Raw genomic sequence first — 23,162 nt, 5'->3', positions numbered from 1 at the left:
GAGTAGGATGGAAACACACTACCAAAGCCTTGCCAAAATGATATACAGTAGTCTCCTTCTATAGTTCTGTTGAAACCTATAGCTCTAGAGACAGCTTAAGAATGAGTTTTTTCTTCATTTAAACTTGCTACCAAAATCATTTGGTATATTTCACACATGTCCAGTTAGCAACCAAATTCTCCTTTATTGCTTCAGGGGCTGGATCATGCAAGGTAGTTATGAACCATTTCCACAGGCAAAAAGCAGACAGCAATTCACTGTGGCACAGGTAATCTGTAGGTCCTGCATATTGTAGCACAGATGTGATAAAATGAACAAGTGTTTAATAAAATCTACCTAGTGTTAGCTGGCTGTATCACTGTATAGGCCACAAACACTTCAAATTAACTCAGGCCTACATGGCCACAACTATAACATGTCTATAGTATGGTGTAAGGAAACCTGATCAGTGGTCATGAAAGTAAGTACTTAGCTTGATTGATCTTAAGAGGTGTTAAACATGCATATTGAACATGATTTCTGAGGCAAAACTTGGGGACTATTGAACTCTTGGGCAGACCAGACTGTAATGGAGTTGGCTGAAATATGTATGCTATTGTCACATCTGTGTGAGTGAGAATAAGAGATCCAAGGTAGTCATTGTAGGACAGGAGATAGAACCCTTCTGTCCTGAGTCCTTTATGTTCTACCACTGTACCAAGAAGCACTATTCTGGCTGAGACCAACTATAAGAGAATTTGTTGGTCTGTCTAAAGTGGCATGATGAGAGTGCAACTCTTTTGAGGATAAACAGTGGCTACCGAAAATATAGATATATATATATATATAGATATATATATAGCTAATATTATTATATATATATATATATAATATATATATATATATATATAGAGTCCCTATATATATATATAGTATATTATATATATATATAATATACTATATATATAAAAGGCAGTCCCTTGTTATCAGCGGCCTTGGTTATTAGCACCCTAGGTTTACGGCACTTGTCTAGCGACGACAATAACTGGATTTTTGGTGCTGACATGGACCAATCTCTGGTTATCCGCGCTGATCCCCACTTAACAGCGATACTAATAACCGCGGATCAGCGCTGTTATTGCCAATTTTTGGTTATTGTCACACCATCGGGAACAGAACCCCCACTGATAACCAGGACTGCCTGAGTACATATATGTGTGTATGTGTATTGTTATTTGTTTTTAACAAAAGATAATAAGTTTCAGGCACCTTTCTTTTTTGGGAGGTTTGTGTTTTAGAATGACCAAATGACTGGAAGGATATAACTAGTGCTAGTGGAGGCTTTTTCAGAAGCTGTTCTTTTGTAGGATAATTTACGATATTGGTGTCAATGGCATTTAGATATCATGATGCCAGACAACCTTAAATCATTCCCCATTGACACTGGGACTCTGCAAGGCATGGGTCTCCTGAGCACCTGTCTTTGCACCTCAGGTTGCTGGTGAATGCCCTCCCCCCCTTTTTTTTGTGCAAGCTACTTACCCAGTACAACCTTTTTTTATATGCTTATTGATATCTCAACCATTTCTTCTCTATTTGCCGAGCGCCTAAATTGTTTAGTCTTATTAGTTCTCATTCATAAATTGCTGTTATGATAACAAATGAGTTATGGGTTTGGGATGTAAGAAATAGTTAGAGTGAATGTCCTCCTCCTCCAACTCTGGTTGTAAAAATCTTGTCCCATGACAAGTGACAAGAGAATTTGTCATTAGTATAGTTGTGCATAAGCTGTAAGGGGCTCACAGACTTGAGTGGTACAGTTCAATGTGAAAGGTTTTATCCTGCCCTTGGCAACAAGGAAATATATGATTAATGGATTTGTATAAAAAATGTAATGTATTTTGTAAACTTAGCATACATGTATTACAGATTACTGTTAATTTTCTGAATGAATTGATATCTTGCAATGCAAAAGTAACAGTCGTTTCACTTGTGTAGACTATATAGGCTGAATCTGTCCTACATGGCAGAATGTCAGTTTCAAAGTGATTTATTAAGGGAATCATTGTGTGATTTCACTTTTACATTTGAATACAGTCTTAAAGGTTTACAAGTTTACAATGGTGGTATGAATGTTTTCACTCGGGGCACAAGTTCAGCTTCTACTCAAGGTCAGTTTCTAAAAAAATAATGCGAAATTTTACCTATCCACTGCGTCTGTAGGCTGTGAGCCACATAATCTGCAAAATCTGGTATGAGTTAGACCCTACTATTTGTATTTTCCAGTGAAGATGCACATACGTAATATATACAAAATTGTGTATATTGTGACTCAAGTACAAAGGTTTCTGAAAATGGCAAAAAGTATCATAAGTTCATTGGAATCCTCTTATATAATTATTCTCCCTCTCTCTTCCATCAATGCAAGATATCTCTCATTGCTAATTTTATCTGTAGTGCCATTTATGTTTCAATTTCTGGCACTGGAGACTTGACCCCTTTACTTGGATGGGGTAATAATGGATGATTTCTTGATTAGATTGCCTTTGCTTTAAATAAAATCTTATTGTATTTTCTTGTAATGCCCTTTTTATTTTGTTTTCTCTGTTTGGATTGATCAGTTAATTTGTTGACATACTAGAGTTAGGTTTGGTTGCTCTCAAATTTGAAGGAGGTTGAGAGCATGGCTTGTTTGAAGAACATGAATGCCTGGTTAGATCAAGTGATGGGAAAAAATTTACATCAAACAGGGTTTTTAAAAAATTTTGATCTTGATAGACTCATCCTGATTGCCTAAAGATTATCATGATTATATTTCTAGGATCACCAAGAGTTTGGTGAAGAATTGTTCTTCCCTTGTAGGTCCCTTGTAGGTCCTGATAGATGGTTGGAGGTTACATTGAAATCATATAAATTTTATTGTAATAAAACTTTTATGGTTGAAACAGTTGCCTCTTGTCACAATAGTGGCTTCCTATCTGCTTATTTTTGTAAGCCACCCTAGGTCTAGTTTATGGAAGAGCTATGCTGCAAAAAAAAGATGATGTTAAGAAATTTTTTTTTCTTTTTAAATGCAATAGTGTTTCAGTATCTATTATACAGGGGAAACCTGGTAATTTGAATTCACCTAGAAGTGAGAAAATGACATACATGATCTAAGGGCCAGTAAAGCTTCGTGTATTACGTATGGGACCAGGTTTTGTATTTGGCTTAGGCTTATTTTGGTTTTTTCAGGAATTGTACTTGTAAATTATGGAAGTTATGGTGAAAGTCCCTTTGACAGTTTAATTAGCCAATTATAGTCACTTGATCACAGGATTTTACAGAATGTATATGCAATCATAACAACAAATTTACTATGATCTAATAACATATAATGATTATAGGAAAGGTAGTCAGTTACCAGTGAACTCCTTGCTTTAGTGGGATTTTCATTAGTAGGATTATTCTTATAGATTATTCTTATAGAATTTGAGTTTTGGATGTATTAGAGCTAATTGTAAGTCTCATGAAGTTCTGCTCCTAGTTGTTGGGTATGTTGTTGATGGACTCAAGGCACTTGAAGCATCACATTTATAAGTTTAGCTGATGCTATCGTGGAAAAAATACCCTAAATATGATGACTTAGTAGGGACTTTGTCATTTCTTCTTTTTCTCTCCAAAACCAATTACAGACACAGAGTTAATATAGCACTTTGAAGTCGAAGTCATATGAGTTAACTGTGCAGAGAAAAAAATTCAGACAAGACCCAGATTTGAGCCAATTTGGTATCCTGTTGGGGATGAATATTGGTCAAGATAAGATGTTTATCACTAAGGCCTGAAAATGATCTGGTTAGGTATCCAGGAACAGTAAAAATAAAAGATGTCATTTTGTAAAATTACAGAAAACAAATGGTTGGTTGAAACTGCTTCAAAGAGCTAAAATCTTAGGTCATAGCTAAGACCATATGTGACTAAACTACCTTAAAATACTATTGTATTGATTATGTGCATACAAAGGAATGTAATATTAACAGCAAATATGCATACTGGTCTGGCAACACTGCAGTGGAATCGTGGATAACCAAATTGTGTCAACTGTACATAGTCAACACTATCACACTAGAGTAGTACATCCAATTTCTGTTAACAACACAGAAATAAAAGTACATAGTACAAGATTGAATGGGCTTGTTTTTTGGAGAGGCAAAATTGAACTAGTTGTCAGGGGCTTCAAAGATCCACCAGGAAAGCTGTCATATAAAATTTTGGTAAATACAAAAGAGATTGGGAAAAATTGACATAAACAATAAGACATGTCAACAGAATAACTCTTAAAAAAACACTTAACACTGTGTCAAACATTTAACTCTTCAGCCTAAAGAGCCAATACAAGTTTTGGGGGGAAATGCAAATTAAAGTTACAGTACAATATCAGTCACTTGACAATGATTCTGTACTGCAACAAAATAAGAGCAAAATTTGCGGTAGGATTGTGATCAAGAAAGTTAGGGCAGAGGTGCACGAAGTGGCTAGTGTTGCGTAAGTTTTCTTTACAAATGGTTCAACTTTGATTTGGCAGTTAACTTATAAATAGATGTGGCAGTGACCATTGTATAATTTCTTATCATTAAGTGTAGTGTGAGTGAATATCTGACCATGCTTTGTTTGAATGAGGCAGAGTTATGTGTATGAATGCAGAGGTGATAAATGAAGCAGTAAGAGGTATTGGGACCATCCGTAAGCACAATAAAGCAAGCTTTCTTTTGAACTAAATTCTCCTTGACAAGGAGCAAGGCACATGTCACCATACATTAACTTGTGTTTTTCTTCATCCAAGTTAATATTCAAGGTGAAGTATAATCAAGGTAGCAAAGTTTTCCATCACCCTGCAAAAAATGTTTTCTGACCCACCTTTCCTAATCTATTCCTGGCTGCATAGCCATTGTCCATGTGTAACAAATAGTAAGGCCAAAGATTATTTCATGCCTCGGATAATTTGCCAAGTACCTTTGTAATAATGTGGCATAATTTGCTGTAATGACCGCTTCATCAACTGATAACAACCTTGTTATTGTAAAATTAATGATATTTGTTGGCCTTACACCAGATATAATATTAAGTATTCCCTCATCCATTCTATGATTAAAATGCAAATAGACTTTATCCCCATGATCTCCAATTTTATAATGTAACCAGCAGCAAAAATTTATTTGATAAGGATGGTGCTGACATATGTATACTGCAGACTTATCAGAGTTTTCCCATCTTTTTCATAGAATTTTAGTGTTTAAAATCCTAGGTGGACCACCAAGTTTTTCCAGTATCAGAAACTCTTCTCAACATTTTTTATTTTTGTATCCATCCTAATGGAAATTCTTGGCTTCAGTAGGGTGTGCAGGTCAATACCCAAGAGACTGTACTGTTGGAAAGATAAGTCTAGCAAAGTTTTAACATGTGTATCAAGTAAGGAGATAACTTGTAATTGCTTCAGTAATTTTTAGAACTTTTATTCTTGAGCCTTTTTTCTTGTAAGAAATAAATTTTGGATCTTTCAAATCCCAAGACACAGCTTCTTCTATATAACTAAATGCAATCACCTTTTAAACTTCAAAGGTGACCCTTTATTTAATCTTTTAAAATCTTCAGCTTGTAATCTGTCAGTTTTGATTTTTGATATTGGGCATTTGGTAGATTACTACAATTACAAGTTCATGTGTAGGAATGATAACTGATTGGTTACCCTTTTAAAGTGAGGTAAGTCTTGCATTTCATCATAATTGATCTTGGAATCTGTACCATATATTAAAAGTATGGAGCTGAATCCACCAAGCCCTTAAAAGGTTAACCACCTGTTACCACCCATTACCTTCCTGTAGTAAAAAATGACACTTAATCTGTTGAACCATTCCTCTGGAAACTTTTGTCTCGATCATTCTAAAATTGCCTGTGACTGATGTGGTAATAAATGAAACCACCAAAATGGCACTTAAACTTCTTATTCTTGAGATCAACAACAATGATGTCATGCCAGTTACTATATGTGGAGAGTTATGTATTACATTGCATCTTCACTTGAACTTTTGAAGTTCCAACATCACAACATCTTCAGGGAGACTGTTCCACAGTCCAACAGTGTACAGAATAAAGGACCTTTGGAACTGAAAAGTTCGACTGTGAGGCATATTTACTGCATAATGGTGCTGCTGTGCAGCAAATCTTGTTGCAGACTATGGTCCAAGTCATAGCTGCTAATACTAGGAAGCAGAAATTTACCACTACGAACCACAATACCTAAAAGTGATAAATCTCTGGCAGAAGCAGGCAAATGAGCTAAAACAGATTGCATTGATTTTAATATCTATCTGTTGTGCGACATTTGCTGACACCTTTCATTAGATGTTTCTCAAAATTAAGGTTTGAGTCAAAAGTCACACCTAGAGTAGTTAAAGTTTCAGACTAATTCAACAGAGTCCCATCCACCAGAGGGGGAGGATGTGATAGATAATGTGTACGAATTAACAGTATTTTCTTTTTTTACCAGACTGCAGCCTCATACCCCACTAACTACTACACCATTCACTAATCTGCTCCATGTCATGATTAAAACTGAGGGTTGATTTATTTCTCGTAATTGGAGACTTTACTATACCCTAAAGGGTTGTAGCAGCATATTGATCAATCGTATTAAAGCAACGGTAGGGGTGTTTGGTTAAAAGGACTAGGACTTTGGATCCAGGAGCAACCAAGGCACCTGAATGTCATTCAAAAAGCCCAAGACCTTGCTTTGATTTTCTTAGCTTGTGTTTAGGACTGTTTATTATAGAGGCATTGTTATTACACAGTATTTCTATTGCAATAGCCTTTTTAATTTTTTTTTTCTATAAAAAGGGTTATCCCTGTTGGCCTGGAACCACACAAAGGTGCCTAACTTTGGGATCAGGCAATGCAGAAGTGATCTGTTTTATAAATGAAATTGAAGAAAAGTCAAGAATGAGTAGTTTGCAAGAAGTAGAGTGGTAATAGGAAGTAATATCTGAACACTATACTGAAATTGGTTTGGGTTGGCTTATTATCAATTGTACACTTTTTAGGAAATATGGATTTTGGTGCATATTAAGTGAAAGGATTTTGTACAAAACTTTGTTTTTTTATAAAGAGAGACTTTAGGATGATACTAAAATAAAGTGGTAAGTTTCTCTAATGAAAATTAGCGTAGTCCACTTACCTTAAGGGATGACCAAGAATGTTTTAAATCTTAGGCTCAATTTTGCCAATAAATTCTCACAATGTGTGCCTGGATTTGTTGTCCATCTTGTGACACAGTGACCCTCAACCCAAAAGTACGAGATAGTAAATTTTGCAAAGAACTGACAATTATAAGAATTTAAGTGTAACTGGTGCACTAAATAATTTCATAGACATACCCTGGCAGAAATTAGCTCATTCTATGTAAGGTTGAATGTATAATTTAGCATAAATGAATAATAGGTATTGGAGTTTTTAACCCTTAAGATGGCTTAAGGATGAAGTTGCCAACAGACCTGATAGTATTCAAACCTACTTGACCATATTTTTAGAATAAAACTTACTCTTAAACTTAACATAAACCTGTAAGTTGTACAATTTAAGCATTGCTATTTGCCAGATGACTTGTTAGGTGTTTGATAACTAAAAAGAAATGACAGAAGTGTCACTTGTGACATTTGTAAAATCATAAAGATTCGATTTTAAATGTCAGCTCACCATATTAAAAAAATCATGTACATAGTAGGTATTTTATATTTGAAAGATTATCAAGGAAATATGCCAAAAAAATTTAATGATGCCATTATCAAAGGAAATTTATCTAAGGCTTTTTAATGATAAAATTTTGTAGCCTTCAAAATGTAGGTCATCATGGCCACTTTAAAAGCAGAAATTGTAGGTCTCATTGGTTTTATGACAAATGAATTTTCATGTTGTATGTGGAGTTTTAACGGCTGGAAACTAAATTGCATGACAAAAGAGGTATTGGACTTCAGGGCAGGCTATTCTACTAACATTCTTTTTCACTTGCTCATTAGTGTGATGTATTTAGTGGAGATGTTATAAACAGTTGTGCCTTTAATTTTATCATTCTTACAAATCCCCATTGGGAGTCTGTGAGTCAAAATTTAAACTGGCCAGTACTGTACTCAATAGAGAACTGCTTAAAAATATAGTGAGGGATTTGATAAAGGGTTAGGTTTTGGAATATTATACAAATGTAACTTTACCTGTAGGTATTGAAAACTTAATGTGTGTATGTAGAAATGATGTAGCAGAGGAGTGACAAAAATGCCATATTGAACCATTGCCATTGTAAGGGAGCTTAGAGAATGGCAGCTAATGGGCAGTCTCCCTGTGTTTGGATAATATTAGACATCAGAGGCCTGGAAGTCTTGCACCTCAGCTGCTGACCTAACAAACTGTAGTCAGACTTTTTTTACTCCTCTTCCTAACAACTTCACTTTTCTTTCCCTCCATCAAAACAGACATTACAATGAAGAGCTAAAGGATTTGGGTTATATGTAAAAAATTCCGCTCTTAAAACTTTGATGGAGACTGGAGTTGGATGGAGCACCTCTCCACATGTAATGCTGGAGTACCTGATGAGACCAAATGATGGCAATCTTGACGGACTAGTGACCCTTAGAAAGTAAATAGAAATAACATGAAGACTTTTTAGAACTGATGTCAAGAAGTAAACTAAATTAGTCCATTTTCAAAATGACAAACCTATCAGTATAGGTTCCACCTCAAAGTAAAATATTATACAGTTACACTTCTAAAACTACCACATGGACTTAACATCCAAAATAGAGCAAAATAAAAGAACATAGATTAAAATCCATATAGTACTGTATTACAGTTATTACAAAAAAGGGAAAATATTTTAATCTTCAGAATGATAATATATATACTATTGCTCATTGTTACCATTTGTTTATGTAAGGGCACCACGTTAACTGACAAATATATTTGATTGCAATAGCCTTGCTATAGTAAAACTAATCTGTAAATCATTTTAACATACTGTAACTCATTTCTGCTTTTGGCATGTGATGAGAGGTCATGTACAGGTGTTCTTAGTACTGTTTAGCAAAGATAACCTTCCTTGCAGGTTAGGATGAACTATCAAAACTGTAACCTGTACCCTCTGGGATGCATTGTAAATCTGAGATTTTTTCCAGAAAAAAAGGAGGGCCTTGGATGCCAGGAAATATGATAAACAAAATTTCCTTTGATTATGCATAAGGAGCAAAATACCCCAGAACATAGTAAACACCATGCAATAGAATTGATAAGATATACAGGCTCATACTATGATCCAAATTATCATCAGGCGTGGGATTCGCAGCCATGATACCCAACAAAACACCAGTCTTTCTTATCTTACACTGCTTCTGTTTTCATTGCAAAATTACATATGTGTAATGGAATCAGCCATGAAAATAAGTAAGAATATACCTTGACGACAGACCTATGTAGGATTACTGCCCATGTAGGTTAAGGAATTGAAGAAGTTGATGAAGTAGACAAAGATGTAACTACTGTGACAAGATCCTATGTAGATGTTCCTATTGGTGATTATATGTAACATCCCCTCAACACATTTTAATTGAAAATGGCAGAATCTCAGCTTAACAGATCTCAACTCATCAGATGCTAGGCTACCATTTTAAATTTTTTTTTATTCTTGGATACATCTCTGAAGTGGAGTGTTAAGCATATAGTACAGATTATTTCAGGCTAGGAACTAGTATGTGGAATTCTGTGAGGTATAAGATATCTTGAAAACATACATGTGCAGCTGTACTAAAGGAAATTTTACTTATCAGAAGGCTAGAGACCAAAGCATTTGAAAAGTTCAGGTGCTACTGGAGTAACACACCCAGTAGCAACAAATTAAAACAGATCAAGCCCAATTGGCTGCCATTTTACTTTTTTGACCAATGAATAGCCTATGTGTCTAGATTGTAGAGTAACAATTGCAGTTTAACATTTTTTGTGTGAATGACCAAACGACATATAATGAACAAAGAATATCAAGCTTGGAAACAAATCAGTTACAAAACATTTATCAGTCTCCATCATGATTGGTTTACCTACTGTCATATATTAAGTAAAATTTGAATTTTGAATAACATAGACAAATGTCATGTCAACTCCATAAAAGCTAAAGACTACTTAGTTTAGTAAGCTGGTTGAACAAAGCTAAATACTAATTAGCTTAGTAGTCTGGTTGAGCAGTCTAACAATTATGATAATTGACATCACGAATGAAACTTATAAAATACTTGCACTTAAGCAGTGGTAGAGGGAGTTGCAAGGTATGCAACTTCCCTTGCATGTGGGATGCAGCACTGTATAGTAGGTTAGGTTAGGATGTACTCTGAAGCATATGTGGCAGTGCCCTAGGTTTAGTTAGTTTAGCATGTATCCTTTCAATTTATATTGTCACATCATACCACTCTAGATTTTTATCACTGATTTGTCACTCTATAATTACGTAACTTTTTATCTAACCCATTGCAAACTTCTATAATTGTTAAAGACCTCGGGTTAAAGCTTGAATAAAAAATAATGATGCATTCTAGAGTAGAAATACCCACCTTTATAAATTATTAGATGCAGTTTATCAGAGTTTGCAGCTTATTGTTGTAACTGCAGTACAGGCTACTTTTCTTTATGATGTAGTAAATATTTTTTTTGGGCTAGTTATGAATAACAGGCAAAAGTTTCCATTAACACATTCAAGAAATGTGCAATATTTGTGTATATATTTCTTTTCCCAGGTGGAGTATAAAACAATTTTTGAAAATTATTATTATCTTGATGTCAGCTTCAAAGGCACACACTATAAGAAGCTGTTTTTCCTAGTTTTTCTATTTTTTAAAAGTTGAAAAGATATTTTGGTATATTATTGCAGAGCTATTTAATTATGACTGATAGCATGGTTGTCATGAGTGTGCAAGGATTTTGATTGTGTATGACAAGTCAAAAATGTAGTTTACATTTCGTTGGAAGGCATGTAAATAAATATTAATACTATGGATTAAAATGTAAGCTTTCCTAAGTTAATACTAACTTTTTTAATAGTGCATCAAGACGTAGGTGGTGATGTAGAACTGTGTATGTACTCTCTTTATCTTAATATCTGGCAATGAGGAGGGTGGTATTGTTCCAGGCCAGACCAAGTCCTCGTTCTGGCCGAGGGTCGAGTGGCGACGGCACTAAGATGGGCCGCTCAGGGTCACAGATCTCTCTCCCAAGCCCCCGCACCCCTGCCTCGGGTACCGGGTCGGGGGTAGGTGGGGGCACACCAGTCGGGGGGACTGCGGTCGAGGGTGTTCACATAGCCTGTCAGACCGAACAAGTACTGTCACCATCACTAACTGTGCATGACCAGCTTTTTACTTTGCATGAGCAACTCTAGATGTGTGGCTGCAATTCAGTTTTGGCAAATTCTGCTTTTGTTTTCTACAGCTTTGAATGATTGAAACATTTTTCAGTCATTCAAAACATTTAGTAGCTTAGACAAATGCTTTTTTCTACCTTCCACATGGACGAGGTTTTGGTGCTTAAGAATACTTTTTGCTATATTGCAGACTTAAACCTTTGTAATGGGTCTGAAATATTTTCAGCATTAATTTCTGTGTTGCCCGTAGTGTTTAGAGTGAGTTTTCCCTTGAGCAGGAATGATTCCGGCAGCTGCACTTAGTTGAATCCTGCATGGATCCTTATTCCATGTTAACCACTTTATTACTTTTACATATAGCTATTCATAATAATGAAATAGGTAATTAAAGTTTAGAATATCATCTACTTGAAGAGTGAGTTTTGTGTTGATAATTAGGATGTTGGAATTTGTTTTGATGTGGTTTGAAATTGATGCTTAGTGAGAATTTCCTGATGTATGTACAGATATTTGTATATACTTTGTATGATATATATATATATATATATATATATATATATATATATATATATATATATATATATATATATATATATTATGTATGTATGTATATATAATTATACAATATATAATTTATTTTTCTTTACGTAATGTAATATTTTATTTACTTGAAATACGAACAAAGGTATACAAAAATATTGTCCTTATGTTAATAAATTGTTTACTAAGAAAAATGTGCTTGTGAAACACAATAGCCTGGCAATGGAAAGTTCATGACTTCACTCTGCACTTCACCTTCATAGATGGAATATGCATGCAAAGTGTAGTCTCAGTCTCATATACTATTTGAAAAATTGGATGGAATAAAAATTGTTATTTTTGCTTTATTGAACAGAAAAATTGATATAAAGAGGGATAGACAGAAGTGTCATGCACTCAATGACCCGTGGGGAGTAAAACCTGCTGTGGGGATTAACCTTTCTGAAATTGTTTAACATATTATTTTAGGTCACATTATTGTGATTTTTGATGAAAATATTAGTCTCAAGGTTTTATTTTACTTTTTTATTCACAGCCTCATTACTAAAATAAATATATTATGAATAAATATATATATATTATACTACTATATATATTTATAATTATATTAGAATATATATAATATATATATATTATATATATATTAATCATATATAATATATAATATATATATATATATTATAATATTATATATACATATATTATATATATACTATTATATAGATATATTATATTAATAATTACTATATATATTATATTAATATATATTTATATAAAATATATAATATATATATTATTAATATAGATATTAATATAATATTAATATAAAATATATATATTATTATATTATATATATACATATATAATAATTATTATATTATTTATTATGATATATATAATATATATATATATAATTATATATATATATATATGATTAAATTATTAATATTATATTAAAATTTATATATAATATATATAATATTATATATATTATTTATATATATATTATATATATATATATATTTATATATATATAGATATATTCTATTATATAATATAAATATATATATATATCTATATATAGATAATATATATATGTGTGTGGTGTGTGTGTGTGTGTGTGTGTGTGTGTGTGTGTGTGTGTGTGTGTGTTGTGTGTGTGCAGGCAGTCCTGGTTATTTGGTTGGGGGGGGGAGGGGGGGGACTGGATCGCCATTAACCAAGACCACCAATAATCGGGGACTGCCTATATGTATTTACACAAACACACATACTACACACAGTGGTACCTTGATAGTAGTACTTGAATGGCTCTCAGCCCAGTCAGTTTGGTATTTGAATGCTATATGTAAAATATATTTTTTGGTGGTTTTCCATTTGTTCAGTGCCTGGTTGAACAGGCTAGAAGTGTATGAGGTGAGATGGGTGATGTGTGCATTTCCCTGCTGAAACAAAAGGAAAGTGGTTGGTTTGCTCATAGCTGTCACTCAGTGCAGAACTCCACTGAACATTGTGTTTTTTTGTGATTGGATTTTAAAAAATTCTTTTCATGTAGGTAAATAATTTGCTATGAGGCCTAAGAAGGTTAGAGATTATGGGAAGTAATGTGTAGAATGATAGGGTTTATAAAGAAATTCATATTATGAATTGTATGTGGTCTTCACAACACTGCTCTGTCTAAGGGGTTTGTATGTCGAATTCTACAGTTTCTTCCATTCAGGTATTACAGTGTGAAGAGAAAATGACAGGGTCTGATCTTGGTGAGTGTAAGTTGTTACAAAACAAAAGTCAAGAAGCAAGTAAAAATGTTGAGAAATTGTTGTTAATTTGAATTGATGAATAACAGTTAGCCAGTGATGTTGTTTCTGAAGCCATCATATACAGGCAGTCCCCGGGTTACGACGGGGGTTCCGTTCTTGAGACGCGTTGTAAGCCGAAAATCGTCGTAAGCCAGAACATTGTAAAAAATCCTAAGAAAACCTTACTTTTAATGCTTTAGGTGCATTCAAAACTATGTAAACTGCATTCTCATTGCATTTTTCATAAAAAAAACCTTTACATATTGATTATTTTGCATTTTTGGTGTCATATTTCATCTGCCAGATCAGCGTTTGTAGTCGTCGTAACTCTGGAACATGCGTCATAACCCTGGAACATGCGTTGTAACCCTGGAAATAATTTCTGATGAATATAATTGAAAAGCGTCGTAACCTCGGAACGTATGAAAAAGCAAGACAATTACATGCTAATCTCTTGAGAAACACCCCTGGAACAAACATTCATAGAGTAGAACTCAAGTTTTCAATAATAACAGCACACACACACTCAAACACAAGCAAAACGGGCAATGAACCGGGTAAAGGCCGAGAGAGGTCAACCACAACTCTCGTTCAGGCGGTTAAAGAAAGACTGATGCTGTGGCTTGGGTTTGTGGTCCTTGGCCGCTCTTCACCCGATATAAGCGTACGCATTACCAGATCTCACAAGATACCTTGCTTTCATCTATAATTTAACCGGATCCAGCTAGGCGCTAGAAATGATCTTATTGTTAAGACCTCAGGTTTGTAGCTATGAAAAATACAAATTATCTGCAAAAATTTGGCATTTTAGCATGCACAGGTCAGATTGAGCAAAATCACCCTATCATGTTTTCCAAACCCAGCCATGCACAGATTCAAATTCTTTCTTTCACTTATTCTTTGCCCATTTTTAGACTACTCACTCACACTTGTTCTCATGATACCTACAAATACTACCCCTCCTTAGCTATACAAGTCAGCTATCCAGTACATAATTGTGTTCTCTCTGTCCTTCTCACTTTATCCCACTGACATATCGTGTTTTTCTCTCATCAAACATCCAGGTATCTCTCCATAAGCAAGTCAAGTATCCTGCATTTCTTCTGCACCACATCCATGTAGTTGATTGAAACTCCCAAGACTTTGTATTTATTCTGACATTGTTTTTTCTTTTTTTATAATATCACTCTAGGATGTAAAGCTGGAAGTCCCATACTTACTGTGTATAGTGGCAACAATGCAATTATTTTCTTTTCGTTACATAGCCAGAGAAAAATGTATCATTGCTGTTGGCCTCTGGGGAATAAAGATCAGTGCATTTGCTCTTGGCCTCAGAGAATAAGGCTCAATGCATCATTACTGTTGGCCTTGGGGATTGAGGCTCATATGCTATTTGAGGTGGAATTTCTCTCACGAGTGAGAATGCAACCCTTTATTGGCACTTCCAATTGTAGGGATGCTGGAGTTGAATCTACTACTACCACTGCAGTAGATAGACTAGAATGACATACATGGTTGTCTTAGTCTCCAGAGGGACATGACTGTGGAAAAAGTTTATCAGAATTTACTCTGACTCTTCAAGTGCCTAGGAACTACTTAACTTCTGATCATCTTGATTCTAAATGGGACAAATCTTCCAACAAACTGTTTTGGTGCATCAAGCCAATGAATTACTCTGCTGTCCTATGTTCTCTTTCCCTACCATTTCTCAAGTGAAGCTTCTCCCCATTATAGATTTTATCTGTATTTTTTTTTAACTTGTACCCATCTTACAACCTCAGCTTCTTATATCCATTCGTCCTGACCTGGACTTGGAAAGCCTCTAGTGTTCCTGGCACTCCTCAGATACCCGAGGGGCCCCAATACGTAATGGTGTTTTGATGGTAGAAGACTGATGAGAAACCTTTAGAGGATCTGCAGTCTCTCCAGGATGACTAATCCTTGCAGAAATTTTGAAAGGGTGTATGACATCTTCAAGATCAAACACCTGTCATAACCCCTGAGTGAGGTCTTGGTTGCCACCTTTAGGGATGACAATAAGAAGAGTACAAGCCCTATGGTCTACATTCATCCATGACCTTATTGGCTATTGACAAGGATGCCATGCTTCGTTTGAATTGGTGCAATTCCAGCAGAGGGTTTGACTGCTCTTTGGATGTGCCTCTCCAATTTTCCTTTCTGGGTTAGATTTTAAAAATTAATCAGATCCAGGAGTGCTTCTTACTAGCTTGTCAGCCTTCATTTGTTGTAGTGGCTATTGCCAGTGATGCTCCCATAGCCATCACACCAGGGTCTCTTTTATAGTCATTGTCAATGTTGATACCTTCAAATCCTGTTTGTTCATATACGAAACAAACCTTCGGTCTTAACATTAAGATTTACTAGCGCCAAGCTGGAAACCGGTAGAATTAAAATTAAACTTGTGCGATCCAGGGATTATTGGCATCTATACCTGGTCACGGGGCATGTATTACTCAGAATGCCTTCGGCGTCCCGTGACCTACCAGTTAGCTTTCTACCGCCTTTAAGATAGGACGTGTTTTCTGTCTATCTGTTTAAAGCCGCTTTTAGTTTGCCCGTTTTTATCCAATTCACTTTCATTTTTCTTGTTAATTCTCTTTCTCTGAGTGTGCTCAGTGTGGGTGTTAGCTGTAAAAGTGTGTAAGTGGTGAGATGGAGGTTTTTGCTTCACCATCGGGATCTTCTTCCGTTTCGAAGACAAGGCAAAGGAAAAGCCCTGGTGTCAGTGGCTTTCTGTGTTGAAGATTCCTAACTTTGGTGTCGACGGATCCTCATCCAACGTGTAGTAGGTGCAGAGAAAATGTATGTACAATTACTAATCCTTGTTCTGTTTGTCGCAGTTGGTCGGTGGAACAGTGGAGGAAGTTTTATGAGAAAGGCCAGTACAAAAGAAAGGGGTCGACGCCATCTTTGGATGACCAAGCGTTGCTGGCTTCTTTTGTATCAGCAATACAACAGACTGCTCCATATGTTTTGCCACCTGCTTTTGATTTGTCCCATACCCCTTCGGTTTCTCCTAGCGGTTCGTTATCAGAAACTCCAGGAGGGGTTTTGGGTAATTTTATCCATAATATTTACGCTCCGTTGTTCCCAGCAGGGAAGGGGGGAGCATCTCCATCTTTGTTCCAGGTGCCGGCTCCCGACGCGAACAGGATGGAAGGTATGTGGGTGGCACTAGTCATACCAGGTGTACCAACTTCGGAAGGTTTGCTGTCTCATTATATGGTGTCACGATTCCAGCAGAGTCCGGCAGCAATGAATATTCCTCACCCCCCTGGCTTGCACTTTATGGGAAATAATGCTGTGGCTACGCCAACAACTTCTATGTTTACAGCGATGCAGAACGTTGGAGGTAGTTTTGCTGCAAATGCAGGGATGCCAGCAGCAGCCGCCAAGTCTCTCCCTACAAGATTGGTGACGTCACAGCCTACTGCTTCTCGGTCTACTTTGCTGCCTCCGGACCCAAATACGCTTTCTGACTTGGTGGTATACACTGTAATGTAGAAGTTACAGGATCTCGAGAAGAAAATTAATAAGAAAAATAAAAAGAAAAGGCGTGATTCGTCTTCTTCTTCGTCGTCTTCCTCTAGCTCGGCGTCATCACTGAGTTCGATGACGTCACGGCGTGTGCCAGTCAAGCAATGGAGGATACGGGATTTCGTGACTGATCCTCGGGCCAAGAGGAGAAGAGTGAATTCTTCTTCATCTTTTGGCCAGGACTGTCACATCCCAGTCAGCAAGAAAGGCAAGAAGTCAGTGGCTGGTAAGCTCAAAGCTAGTGGACGAAGCCGTTTACAAGAGTCCGAACGAGCGAGTGAGTCGATGGTTGCTGGGCTAGCGGCCGACGCAGAGTTGCCAGTAGAGACTACAAAGAGTCTTAGAAAGACTACAATGCCGTTGGCGAAATCAATGTTGGGGCGAAAAGTGCAGCAAAGGATCGAGCACAGATACCGGTTTTGCCTGTAAGACTTTAAAATACAGAGGAAGGATGAAAAGGCTCCTATTAAAAGAATGAAGAATAGAGAGTTGGCAACCTCGCCTGATACGTTGGTAGAAGGCGTTGTCCACCTAGATGAAGGATCAAGGCCGAATTCTCCGACGACCGTTGGAGACTATATCAATCGTCATGGAGAGGAAGTTAGCTCGGTTTTGAGAGAGCCTTCAACCTGGAGGTATAGGCGAGATTCTCGCTCTAGATCCACGAGCAGAGAAGGAGTGAGGCAGTCTCGTTCTCCTGCTGACTGTTCGAGATCGAGCCGTCGGCGGTCATCAGAGATCAAAGAGACCACGCCCGTAGGGCAGACGGCCACGAGACACCCGGACGTTTGTCAGGGGATAGGAGTGAGAGAGCGCCTCCTGTGGCTGAGCACAGTGCGCTAGAACCGGAGGAAGGGGAAAACTAAGAGTTTCTGGCTTTGTATGCGGAGGTGATTGATTTGATTCGTCAATTCAATAACCTTTCGCAGACAACAGAAACACCTGCCAGTATGCTTCCTCCAGGGATTGACATTGCTTTGGGTTGCAAAAGGATACCAAGGTGTCGTATGAATTGCCTTGTTCAAGTCATGCGGAGTCCGTTTTACAACACGTAAACACTCGGATTGTGGGAAGGGATAATTCCTTAAGATCAAATAGATTGTTTAAGTTTATCCCTCCTCCAATGATGAAACATAGGAAATATTATACGACACTGACGGTTCCTTTGCTATCTAGACAAATTAACCCAAATGTGGTAAGGTTAAGGCTTGGATTAACCTTAGATCAAGTTAAAATCGAATGCCCTTCGATGACTTGCCAAGAGGCTGCTACGTTAGAAGCAACAGCTTCTTCTGTCTTGCAGACTGCTTCCTGGCTGGATCTTTGGTCAACAGCAGTGGCGAAGATTGCATCCTCAGAAGTGACGAGAAAAGTAGTGGATGAATCAATGTTCATTAGATTACTGCAATCAGGTGCCAAAGCAATTGTGTACTTGACAAGTTTAAGTGCCAATGTTTGGGCAAATTTCATTAATGAGGAGGGATGCGGCTTTGGCTAGACTAAGCCGCACTGTTGATTTTGATTCCCTGCTAGCAATGAGGAATGGGGAAATCTTAGAGTTGCAATTGCTGTTGCCAGAGGCCATACTGGAAGAGGCTATAGGTAGAAGAAGAATGGACACTAATGATAGATTGGTAGAGCAGGCAGTTAGAAAAACATCTAACAGCAAATACCTCGAAAGAAGCCAGTGAGGCATAACATCCCTAATAGAACAACAAGACCCTCTTCCCCAAAGAAGTTGGTTCATCGGCCCTTTCACAATAGAAATAACAGAGGAAGGGGGATTAGGGGAAGAGGGAAAGGTTCAAGATGATAGGATGGGCGCCTCTCATCACTCAGCCACATCAGTGGGGGGTTGCCTGGCAAATCACTGGAAGGTGTGGCAGGAACTGGGAGCAGAGCAGTGGGTGGTGGATGTTCTCAGGGTCGGGTATTTGATTCCGTTCGAGTATCCCCACCCCTGACAGAACAGCCATTACCTCACCTTGCTTATGCTCAAGAACCTCAGAAGGCTTTTATTCTGCAAGAGGAAGTGAAGAAGATGATGGAAAAACGGGCTGTGGAACAAGTATCCATTCCATCAAAGGGGTTTTACAGTAGGATTTTCCTTGTACCCAAAGCCAGCGGGGACTGGAGGACAGTAGTAGACCTGTCAACATTAAATCTGTTTATAAGAAAAACCAGATTCAAAATGGAAACTCCAAAGACGGTTCTACAAGCAGTCAGGATCAAGGACTTTATGCTGACAATCTACTTGAAGGACGCATACTTTCAGATCCCAGTTCATCAGTCTTCCAGGAAATTTCTCCGCGTCAGTCTTGCAGAGAAAGTTTTCGAGTTCAAAGTCCTGTACTTCGGACCGACAACGTCTCCTCAAGTTTTTACAAGAGTGCTCACTTTCGTGTCGACATGGGCGCATGCTTAGGGGATCAGGCTAATAAGATATCTAGACGATTGGCTGGTGATAGCAAAGTCCAGAGATAAATTACTCAGGGACAGGGTGGCCCTTCTACAGTTTTGTCACAACTTAGGTATTGTGATAAATCAGGAGAAGTCGCAGTTGGATCCAAGTTAACGCTAGTGTATCTGGGAATGGTTATAGACACAATAAAAGCCAAAGTATTCCCGATAGACCAGAGAGTAGAGAAATGCAAACATGTGGTGAGTGCCTTTCTGGAAAAACAAACAGCCAGCAAAACAGTGGCAGGTAGTACTGGGAGTTTCTAACTTCCTTGGAGAAGCTAGTACCACAAGGGAGGCTACACCTTCGATCTCTACAATGGAGGATGAAGGACTTTTGGTCACCAATAGTAGATCACCCTTACGAGCAGATTCCCTTGTTGGCAGAAGTGAGGAAAGACTTGCTGTGTTGGGTGAAGGACAACAATCTGACAGTGGGTGTTCCCCTTCAGCAACCCTCCCTGGATCTCTTGCTGTTCTCAGATGCGTCACTAGAAGGTCGGGGAGCCCATATGGAGGAGCTGATGGTTTCAGCAAAATGGAGTGGCGAGAACAGAGAACTCCATATAAATGTGCTGGAGTTAAAAGCAGCGTTTCTAGCACTACAGGAATTCAGGGAGAGGGTGAAGGGCCAATCAGTGGTATTGATGTCAGACAACACCACAGTAGTAGCTTACATAAACAAACAAGGAGGCCTAGTTTCTGGACAGTTACATGTGATGACAGTTCAACTTCATCACTGGGCAGTGGAGAACCTAGTAGACATCAGGGCCAGATATATTCCGGGAAAAAGAAACATAGTGGCTGACAAGTTGAGCCGCAGGGATCAGATTCTGGGAATGGAGTGGTCCTTGCACCAACAGGTAGTGGACAGGATGCTCATGTTGTGGGAAAGGCCGATCATAGACCTATTTGCAACCAGGTACAACAAAAAGTTGGAAGTGTATTGTTCAGTAGTCCCAGACGTAGAGGCAGTAGCAGAAGATGCGCTACAACACCCATGGGACAATCTGGACGTTTACGCATTTCCTCCATTTTGTCTAATCCGTCAGTTTCTGAACAAGGTAATGCGGTCTCAGAACCTCAGAATGACTCTGATAGCTCCTTTATGGCCAAAGGCAGAATGGTTTCTGAACCTCTTGGAACTCCTAATAGACGTGCCGAAAGAGTTACCCCCATGGAACAACCTACTATGTCAGCCGCACGTGGAGAGGTACCACCAGTTGGTGAAGTCCCTATTACTTCACGGGTGGAGACTGTCAAGTATCTCCTGCGAGCGAGAGGGTTTTCGCAAAAAGCAGCAGTGCAGATGGCAGGAAATATCAGAAAGTCATCGGCAGCAGTATACCAAGGAAAATGGTCAGCATACTGTGATTGGTGTTGCAGAGGGAACTTGTCTCCACTTGGTACCACTATTCTGCAATCAGCAGAATTTCTGATATATCTCAGGACAGAAAGGCATATGTCTGTATCTGCAGTAAAGGGGTACAGGGCTGCTCTAGCCTCAGTCTTATGCATGGAAGGTGTGGACATTTTATCCTCATGGGAGTTGGCCATGTTGATGTAGAGCTTTGAGCAGTCATGTTCGCCAAAGGAACTAAAAGCCCCAGATTGGGATTTGACCCTGGTACTGAGTAGTCTGACAAAACCCCCTACAAACCACTAAGGCAATCCACAGATAGGAGCCTGACCCTGAAGACAGTCTTCTTATTGGCTCTAGCTTCAACCAAAAGGGTGGGGGAACTACATGGCCTGTCATATATCGTAAAGCACTCATGAGGTTGGAAGTCAATGGTATTCGAGTTTGTTCCAGAATTCGTGGCCAAAACTCAAAACCCATCAATAGTGGACGGTAGATTTGACTCCTTTTCCATACCTTCTGTGGCAGATTTCGTAGACAATGACAAAGAAGAGATGCTTCTGTGTCCCATCAGGGTAATAAGAGAGTACTTAGGGAGGACAAGGCACCTCAGGCCAGGGTGCCGAAGGTTGTTCGTAAGTACATGACGGAACAAAAAGGAAGTGTCCAGGAATACAATATCGTTTTGGCTAAGAGAAACGATCAGGAATGCCTACATGACAGAAGACAGGGGGTCAGATAGCCAGGAGAGGGCTAGGGCTCATGACATCATAGGCTTGAGTGCTTCTTTGGCATTCAAGAAAAATATGTCTGTGGAGAGAATTCTGAAAGCTGGTGTTTGGAAACGCTAACTTTCACTTCCTTTTATTTAAAAGACGTTGTCCATAGATCCTTGGATACCTTTTCCTTGGGTCCAGTGGTGGCGGCCCAGCAAGTGGTATAGTTCATCCAGTACCCCTAGCGGGTCAGTTTGTGTCTAGTCTAAGATGAAGGTATGAAATTAGAATGAATGGGATGACTTGGTCTTTTTTCTTTACTACTTTCTTTCTACTTCTTTACCTACGGGCAGTATGAAGGAGCGTACCATCATAAGCTGGAACAGACTAGATGCAGGTGAGGTGGTCAGCCATACTGTAAAGTTATTTTAGAGTATAGTATACTTTCAGTAGCAACACACCCCTCTCAGTAATGAGGAAGAGAGATACAAGGGACAAGAGTGGTTTATGAGAATGGAAGGTTCTCTATTTTCCCATAGTTTATAAACCAGTGAGGGAAACCAATAGATTCTCTTATACCTTTGGTTTAAGGGTTTATAGTCCATTCTCTTGGAATACTCCTAATATTCGGAAATGGATATAGGTAGCAAACTCCTAGTCAGTTATAGAGACTTAACTCCCTCCATAAGTAAGTCTATCCTAATGTTAAGACCGAAGGTTTGCTTCGTATATGAACAAATGACAAATTTGTAACTAATTTGTATTTTTCATAACTAACACACCTGATGTCTTAACAGTTAAAGGCCCACCTTGAACCACCCCTCTAGCAGTCTAAACTGGGTTAGAAGTGTAACTGATAGGTCACGGGATGCCGAGGGCATTCTGGGTAATACATGCCCCGTGACTGGGTATGGATGCCAATAGTTCCTGGATCACACAAGTTTAATTTTAATTCTACTGGTTTCCAGCTTGGCGCTAGTAAATCCTAATGTTAAGACCTCAGGTTTGTTATTTATGAAAAATACAAATTAGTTACAAATTAGTCATTTTCTGGCAAGAGTTGTTCCAGTGCCCTTTTAGTCAATGTTCACCTTCTGCGCAGCATGTCATTAGGACCTTTCATCTCATGTCTCCTTTGGACTTGCTTTTGTTCTTTACATTCACAGTATTGTTTGTCGATTGGTGAATGTAATGATGAACAGGAATGCTGCAATTACTTACTTCTCTGGCCCTCTTTCCACTTTCAACCTTCATATCTTTCCATGTTTCTGACATTGTAGACCTCGCCGTTACCCACAGGTTTAAATCAGTGAGTAGTGGGGAGA

At 38.0% G+C, this 23,162-nt stretch overlaps 1 protein-coding gene across 4 annotated transcripts in view; it reads left to right on the top strand.

The window, feature by feature from the left end:
• Positions 1-23,162, top strand: part of LOC135198539 (dynactin subunit 1-like) — a 102,504-nt gene that overhangs the window by 41,428 nt on the left and 37,914 nt on the right. For 2 of the 4 annotated variants that reach the window (XM_064226209.1, XM_064226207.1), the window contains one exon: positions 11,174-11,362. The exons of the other annotated variants lie outside the window; for them this stretch is intronic. In XM_064226209.1, coding sequence (XP_064082279.1) covers positions 11,174-11,362 — 189 coding nt within the window. The remainder of the gene's footprint in view (positions 1-11,173; positions 11,363-23,162) is intronic. 4 annotated transcript variants of the gene reach the window in all.

This window comes from Macrobrachium nipponense, chromosome 22 (genome assembly GCF_015104395.2).
Source record: "Macrobrachium nipponense isolate FS-2020 chromosome 22, ASM1510439v2, whole genome shotgun sequence".
NCBI lineage: Eukaryota > Metazoa > Arthropoda > Malacostraca > Decapoda > Palaemonidae > Macrobrachium > Macrobrachium nipponense.
The sequence above is the reverse complement of the archived record's forward strand: the minus strand, read 5'-3'. Positions and strand labels throughout refer to the sequence as shown.